The 8,230-nt window shown below is 27.3% G+C and overlaps 2 protein-coding genes across 3 annotated transcripts; both read left to right on the plus strand.

Moving 5' to 3' along the window:
* Window positions 1-490: 490 nt before the first annotated feature.
* LOC149058950 (uncharacterized) lies at window positions 491-4,424 on the plus strand. 2 transcript variants are annotated; one of them, XM_089221260.1, is made up of 9 exons: window positions 491-1,140; window positions 1,211-1,468; window positions 1,535-1,677; window positions 2,625-2,691; window positions 2,750-2,915; window positions 2,976-3,178; window positions 3,342-3,522; window positions 3,869-4,008; window positions 4,071-4,424. In XM_089221260.1, exons 1-9 carry the CDS (start codon window positions 1,090-1,092, stop codon window positions 4,422-4,424), a joined length of 1,563 nt encoding a protein of 520 aa, XP_089077386.1. In that variant the 5' UTR covers window positions 491-1,089. The 2 variants fall into 2 exon arrangements, with proteins under 2 accessions (XP_089077386.1, XP_089077387.1); XM_089221261.1 differs by having other exon boundaries at window positions 1,243-1,468.
* A 131-nt stretch (window positions 4,425-4,555) lies between these two features.
* On the plus strand, window positions 4,556-7,332 carry LOC149058951 (uncharacterized). The gene has a single exon (XM_089221259.1). It carries the CDS (start codon window positions 4,556-4,558, stop codon window positions 7,133-7,135), a length of 2,580 nt encoding a protein of 859 aa, XP_089077385.1. The 3' UTR covers window positions 7,136-7,332.
* The last annotated feature ends 898 nt before the right edge of the window (window positions 7,333-8,230 follow it).

Raw genomic sequence — 8,230 nt, forward strand, 5'->3', positions numbered from 1 at the left:
CTAAAACCATGTTTAAAAGTAATTATATTAAAGTAAATGCAAAAACGAACTGATTATTTAAAAAAAAATATTTACCTATATTATATTATTAATTCCAAGTTTATTTTTTTAACTTTTGAAGATCGTTCAATGATATTATTATCTGTTGAGGGTTGATACCATATTCTTCAACGATGATATTATATAATAATTATTGATAGGTGTATCATGACACTTGTCTTAGAAAAATAAATAGCATAGTTCCATGGGGGGATAATGCCCCCTAGCCCTTCCTTTTAGCCCTCTACTGATTAAGAGACATCATCGTGAATCGTTTATCACGATTCATCATGGGATCATATGAAAAGTGCAGGGCAACGCGTGAGTAGGTCGCATGCGTGAAAGACAACGGTGGGTAAATAAAAGAGGGTAGAGTTCCAAGATTTTCGGATGGGGGTGAGTGGTGGCACACGCATAGAAATATCCGCGGTAATTTAACACCAATTCGGAGAGTCAATAAGGAAATGTTGAATAAAGTGACATATGCAGTTAAATTAACTCTTAATCGGTGGTATTTTTAAATACCAGTGCCATAACAATCAAGAGTATTTGGTACAAAAGCATTGAATATTGATTTAAACTAAGTCGGATTCAGTTTAATATTAAATTAACGTTAATCTAAATCAGGTTGTTGAGTTGTATAAAATTATTAATTGTTTTCAAATTAACTCTACACTGGAGTTGTTTTAACATCCGAACCTATTTCAGTTCAATTACACGGAACGATGTAATAACCCCAAGATATCTTAAAATACTCAACATCGCGTGTTAACACGGCCGCCGACGCGCTTTATGTAAACATTGTTTGGTATTGAACTTCTTACTAACACTAACCTCTCATTTCTAATGCGACTGTTCAGTGTCCATGAGTCGATACACGTGTTTGTCTTACACAATATTATAATTCAATTTGTTATTAGTATTGTATAATTGTATGTATTTTGTATTATATTGTAATATTTGTAGTTATTGTTACATAATATAAAATTTGAGTTTAGTACCTATCTGTTATAATTGATAGTTCGAACATTTTATATATTAATTATTAAGATGAATTCAGATAATAATTTCAATGGAATTAGCGCATCAGAAATCACCAAAGTAAGTACCTATTTGTTTTATTTAAAAAATATGTTGCATGGCAAAACATAAAATATTAGAATAATTTTAGGACTGCTTTATTAATCAAGATTATTTTCAAAGTACAGAGAGTATAGAAAGCAACTTTTTAGTTCCAACACCTAACATAATTGAAGTGCCTCATTTCGAAAATCTTCAGGATATTACTGATATTAGTGATCCAAGTAAATATTACTTAACCCTTAACCGTCAAAGTCCATACTCATTATCCAATTCTTCATCTTCAATATCAACAACATCAACACATAAAAAATATGGAAAATATAAACCATTAGAATGGACTATTGAGGTATATTAATAAAAATAACTTGTGTGAATATTGTTTAATGTTTTATAAAATAATTTTGTTTTCTAGACAATTCTAGAACTTTTGCATACATCCAATGATGGCCGTTTTGTTTTAGCCGACTCAAAAGCAAACAATAACTCTTTATCTGACGATGGTCAAAATACCTTAACAAAACTACTTGTTAATTTTCTATTCCAAGATAACAGCAAGTAAGTGATATATTTTTTTGATTTAACATAAATGATGCCACTTATTTTAAAACTACATATTATTTAAAATCTGGTTCGATAGGTAGGTCTAAAATATCAGTCTTAATAAATCAACTGTTAATATATTACAAATTATTGTTACACATATTGAACATTTAATATATTATCACACCCAAATACTTAAATATAAAATAACTTAGGTAACTCATAACAATGAAAAGTTTTAAAAAATTGGTTAATTGTATAATATTAACATGCTTGTTACAATAATATTTGATAACATATTAAAGTCTAGCATTATAAGAATGATTAAAGAATTAATAAAGAAATAAACATTAATTAATTGGTACCTTTTTAAATAAACTAAATAGTAATAAAGTTAAATAAATAAGAAATTAAACAAAAACATAAATATTAAAATTATCAAATGTACATATTATTAGGATCTAGAGAGAGATTGTATGCAATTAATTCATTGATTGTTATTCGAAGATTTAACTTTTTAAACACATAATACTGAACGATTATAAACATCCATTGCATTATTTACATCAACTAACAATTGTGTCATTACCAAAACAAACTATTTTATCATTAATATCCATATTTAATAAGCCATTTACCTATGTAAACTATAATAAGGCCCTATATGGTACACCAAAATTAACTCTAATTGTTTGGCTATGAATACTGTCTAATCTTGTATTTTGAAAACTTTAATCTAAGTATGACCTAAAAAGACAATGATCCATTGCTCTTATACCACAAAATGCTATTTTTTAAATAAAATTGTATGGTTAACTGAATCAAAAGCCTTTATAATATCTAGAAATACACCAATCACTCTATTGCTACAATCTATATACTTATATATATGATCTGTAACAGCAACTAGAACATTTAACGTTCAACCGTTAATTTGATAAATTTATTTTTTATTTTTTTAGAGGTTCAGATTTATTTTTTCGCAAAATAGCAACATTAATTTGTGAAATATTTCCTAAAGAGATAAAGGTATTTACATTTTAGTTGAACCAATAGTTTGTGTAGTTACAAATATTTTTTTTTATAGAGTGTATATTTCATACCTGCTGGGGAAGGCAATACCCACGCTAAAGGGAAATTAGTTGAAAGGTGGAAAAATGTATCCCGTAGATTGCGTAGCATAGGTGCAATTGAATCTGACAAGAAAAAACCAAACTCTACTACAGTTGATATTGCATCACAAATATTTTCTGGTAATTTCTAATTATTATACAATATTATAAATATTTCTAAGTAATTTTTATATTGTTTAGAAAATGTGGTAACAGCTAAAATCTGGCTTAGTCAAAATGGTTTGTCAGCTAATTTTGACAATATAAAAAGTAATTGGATAATTACTTATCAAATAAGGAAATCTGAAATACAAGGTGTAGATAATAAATCTATAACTGATCGTCATCTCTCAGACATTTTTAAATCATGGCCAATTTTATGTAGCTCGAGAGGACATGACTTAGTAAGTTTTCCCTTAGACAATCATTAAATAAACAGATATGATAATTATCTTAGACTATTTAAAAATATAAATATTGTAATTAATTAAACCATTTAATTTATTTATGACTGTTACTATTGTATAAAATTATTGTGCCTATATAATAAATGTATTTTTTTTTAAGATTTCTGAAGATTTCAAACTTGAATACCCACTGATCCATGAAACTTTTAGTGATTGGTCTGTGTTTATTAAAAAGTGGATTTTATTTTCTGACACAATTGTTGGTTTAAGGCGGAGTTCAGTAAAAGATAATCATGCCAAAGAACTTTTAAAACACCTTGATGCTGCACAACTAAGAGGAAGTTAGTATTAATTTCCAAATTTTATCAAATAGTTTAAGTTATCTCTGCTAATATTCAAAACTCGTTCAAAACTAATTGTAAAGGTTCATTGAAATTAAATATTTTTATATTTCATTAGTTTTGTTTGTTAAACCAAGCTCTACTAGTTATTATCAATTTAACAATTATATTTATTTTAATGTTATAAACTTAATAATTGCATACCTGCATGTACAATGTTAGGTTCCCAATTTACCTACCCATTGCATACTTAATAATGATTTGTACTAAGTAGGTAATGTACTAATGTACCTATATCCAGATGCTTTAACAGTTTAACATCTTATTCATGGTGTTTTATATTTAGGTATTAAAACCGCTAACGGATTAAAACTTTTACTCATTCCATACTTGGTACCTACAAAAACTCAAATTAAAAAACCACTAAAAAAGTCTTGGAAGCCGTCACTATCAGAATCTGCAGCAGCGTTTGTGGTTCATGTAACTGTATGTTTCCTATATTATGAGAATAATAAATAAATATTGTTAACACTTCCTTGTTTTAACAGAACCTTACAGAGCTTGAAGCTGAACTGGGCAGAAGAAGGATAAAGTATTTACAGTATGGAACAACAATACAGCCTTTCATTGTTTTAGTTGGCCAAGATATATTTTCTGTTGAGTCATCCTATGTCAGAGTAGATGATAACTGTTGGAATTTTGACTGTCCACTTAAAGCATTAAATGCTTGTTTTAAAACATACAATTCATTACATTGCATTTATCCACGTGAGTGCTATGAATCTTGGCTAATATTACAACTTCAACTATATAATTTTACGACTATATATGACCAAAAATCAGCAATAATTACATCACTATCAAGTAAAATGAATGCTTTAAAAAATGATCATATTTTGTAAATTTTTGTTTTATAATTTTTAAGTATATTTAGTATCAGTTATTACTAATATAAACTGAAATAATTATTTTCTCTGTACTTAATTAATATTTATTCTTATTTAAAAAGTTTTGCTATTTTTTTTAATACATCATGTATAAGTGTTATTTATGCTTAAAAAATTTCTGTTCGATATCAAAGTTAATTTGGCATATGAAAATATACCATAATCTTGGAAATAATTCGTTTTATCTTTGTAAACAACAAGGTTGTGCACGTGATTTTAGCGGTATAAAAAAATTCAGGCAACATTTAAATAGAGAACATTTACATAATAGAGTAAATCAAAAAGTTGAACTCAATTTAGATAATACAACAACTGAAACCATTTTTGAATCTTCAGTAGAATCACCTAACATATTAAATAAATCTTCTACTACATTTTCTGAAGACATTAGTCCACCCTTAATAAATAATATTGAATCATATGAATTAATTGAGGAAACTGTAATTATAAATGACCTTATCAATAATCATACTATACAAAAAATATTAGACAGTGAAAATAGAAATATAAACGAACTTCCTTACGATGAGATTTTAAAAAGAAACGTATTACAATTTATTACAAAATTAATGTCAAAGCCTTACCTTACTAATTCATTGGTACAAGATGTAGTAGAAAGTGTTATAGAGCTGTTTTCAAGTGGTATAATTGAACAACTAAAATGTAAAGTTGTTCCTATATTAAATTGCGATTCTTCCACAAAAATAGAAGTAGAAAATATGTTTGATTCATTACAAGACCCATTTTCTGAACTACAAACTCACTATCAACGAATTAAGTATTTAATTTCAAATAATTTATTTTTCAAACCTGAGACTGTGGTGGTTGGTTATATTAAAGAAAAACGGTATGTGAATGGTGAAGATAAGCTTTTAACAGTACCTATACATGGTCATTTTCTTTCTATGAAAAAAAATCTTAAAGCCTTTTTTGAGCTCCCCAATGTTCTTAAAGTTGCAACTGAATTTATGCATGATTCATCATTGCACAACAATACTCTTACTTCTTTTTTGGATGGCTCGACATGGAAAGATATGAAAATAAAGTTTTCTGGAAAAATTGTTTTACCTCTTTTTTTATATTATGATGATGCTGAAATGGGAAACCCATTAGGTTCCCATTCTGGCATACATAAAATAGGGTGTATATATTATACTGTTGCAGCCTTACCACCTGAATATTTGTCATCTTTAAATAATATATTTACAGCATTTTTATTTCACTCTTCAGATCGTGGGACTACCAAAGTACCCAATAAAATCATGTTTTCTCGCCTTATAAAAGAACTAATTGATCTTCAAACAAATGGAATTTCTGTATGTGTGGACAATGCTTACACTACTATATATTTTGCACTAGGGTTAGTCTTAGGAGATAATTTGGGGTTAAACTCTATCTTGGGTTTTGTCGAATGCTTTTCTGCAAATCATTATTGTAGAATTTGTCGTTGTCCAAAACAAGAACTACAGAAAATGTTAAGAGAATCTTTTCAGTCTTTACGAAATGAAAATAATTATGAAATGGATGTTAATAAAAGAAATGTAACAGAGACTGGCATAAACGAACGTTGTATCTTTCACGAAGTTCCAAACTTCCATGTGGTTCGAAACATGGCTTGTGATTTCATGCATGATATTCCCGAGGGTGTAGCTCGTTATGACATGGCAATCATTATACAAAATCTTATAATTGAAAAATATTTTACTCTTGATCAATTAAACTCTCGAATTGTTCTTTATCAGTATGGTATAATAGAAAATAAAAATTGTCCTCCTAAAATTAATCAATCTCACTTAAATAATGGCTCAATAATAATGTCTGCCTCGGAGATGCTCTGTTTAGTGAGAAATTTTGGTCTCATTGTTGGTGAACTGATTCCTAAAAGCTCAAAAAATTGGAAACTTTATATTTTATTAAAAAAAATTGTTGATTTATGTTGTGCAAGGACTTTACAACCCGAGTGTTCTAAATTATTAGATTATCTTGTTACTGAACATAATCGATTATATATGGAATTATCTAATAAAACTCTTAAACCAAAGTTCCATCTTCTTACTCATTATGGTCGTATTTTACTAAGGAATGGTCCTTTAAAATTAACATCTTCTATACGGTTTGAAGCCAAACATAAAGTATTAAAGTCAATCGCTAATTCTGTCCCCTGTCGTATTAATCTCGGTCACACATTGGCATTTAAACTTCAATTACAAACTGTAAGTCGCTTGCTTTCAAAATCTGGTTTAGACCAAGACCTACAATTAGGAATGGGAACAAATACAATTCCCACAACAGAGTTACCTTATTCTTTTATGAATAAATTACCTGATGAGTTTTTATCATCTGTCTTCAACGCTTCCTGGCTTCAATATAAAGGACAACTTTATAAAAAAGGTATGCTCATGGTAATAGATTATAATCTTTGTGATTGTACTTTTGGGCAAGTAATGTATATGTTTTCCAGTAAATCAAAAATTCCTTATTTTGTAATTAATCGTTTGTATACTATTGGTTTTGACTCGCATTATTATGCCTATGAAATTACAAAAAATGAAAACTGTTCCGAACTTGAAGGATTTTATATTAATCAGTTACCTGATCCTACTCCAACAATTGCTCGTGTTTTAGGTAATGGAAAAATGTATGCTACATTAAAATATGCATTATAACTACACTGTCCACACTTATAAATGATAATTTACCTATTGTTTAATATTTTAATGTAATTATGTAACTTTGTAATTATTTTATCTCTAATGAAAAATATTATTTTATTACATGTGTTGTATTTTTTATGTTAATACTTGTATAAAATAAAATAAATTTGTATCATTTATTCTATCTGACATTTTTTACAATGGAAAAATATATGGTACCTACATTAAAATATGCAATATAATTTGAATAAATAATAATTCACAAAGTTAGTTACTTAGTTTTTATTTTTTTTTCTGTAAATATTGTAACTATTAATAATTTTAATCTGAAAATTATTATATAATATATTATGTTACCTACCAATAAGTATGCAATTAGTTTATCTTTACCTATATATAATGAATAATTTTAATTTGTTCTAACTTATATGACGTGTTGTATTACCTACTTATGTTAATATTTTTATACAATAAAGTTAATTACTATAATTCTATCTGACATGTTTATTTGTTTATTCGTTATAATAATTATACCTAATACCATTTTTAATTCCAGTGCTTTGCTATAATGAGTCATCACATGTTTGTTGATTTGTAATACCTATGATGTGTGTTAGTAGTTGAGTATGTGTGTTGAGACTAGTTGAGTAGATGTGAGTTAGTTAGTTATTAGTAGCTAGCGTTCATTTAACTATAGATGTAGATAGCCATAGGCTAGGAACGTTTTATAATTATTTAAGTTAATAAAAAAAAAAAAAAAAAAAAAGTAGCTAGTAAGTATAGTAAGTATAGGTATCTACCGGCTACTATAATATCATATTATAATAAATATTTTAAATTCAAAATTTCTTAAAATAACTCTTAATTTGAAGTTTAATAAAATAACAAAAAAGGTTAACTTGACTACAAATACTCAGTATTTTGACTACCTGCGAAAATTTGTGTTGACTCTATTATTATTTTAAGCTCGGTATATTCGATGGTTAAATTAACACTCTATTAATTGTTACGGACAATTATAAATTATTTGTATTGACTATCGATCTAGAGTTATTTTAAAACATGTTGTTGTTTGAATAACTCGTCTGGCTAGTATTAACCTCAGTA

The sequence above is a fragment of the Diuraphis noxia genome, unplaced genomic scaffold (genome assembly GCF_037042655.1).
Source record: "Diuraphis noxia isolate RWA-SAM2 unplaced genomic scaffold, SU_Dnox_SAM2 contig0002, whole genome shotgun sequence".
In the NCBI taxonomy this organism is placed as follows: Eukaryota; Metazoa; Arthropoda; class Insecta; order Hemiptera; family Aphididae; genus Diuraphis; species Diuraphis noxia.

Coding starts and splice junctions, on each gene's coding strand:
- LOC149058950 (XM_089221260.1), top strand. CDS start 1,090: ATGAATTCAGATAATAATTTCAATGGAATTAGCGCATCAGAAATCACC. Junction 1,678..2,624: donor CTATTCCAAGATAACAGCAA/GTAAGTGATATA, acceptor TTATTTTTTTAG/AGGTTCAGATTTATTTTTTC. Junction 2,692..2,749: donor TATTTCCTAAAGAGATAAAG/GTATTTACATTT, acceptor TTTTTTTTATAG/AGTGTATATTTCATACCTGC.
- LOC149058951 (XM_089221259.1), top strand. CDS start 4,556: ATGTATAAGTGTTATTTATGCTTAAAAAATTTCTGTTCGATATCAAAG.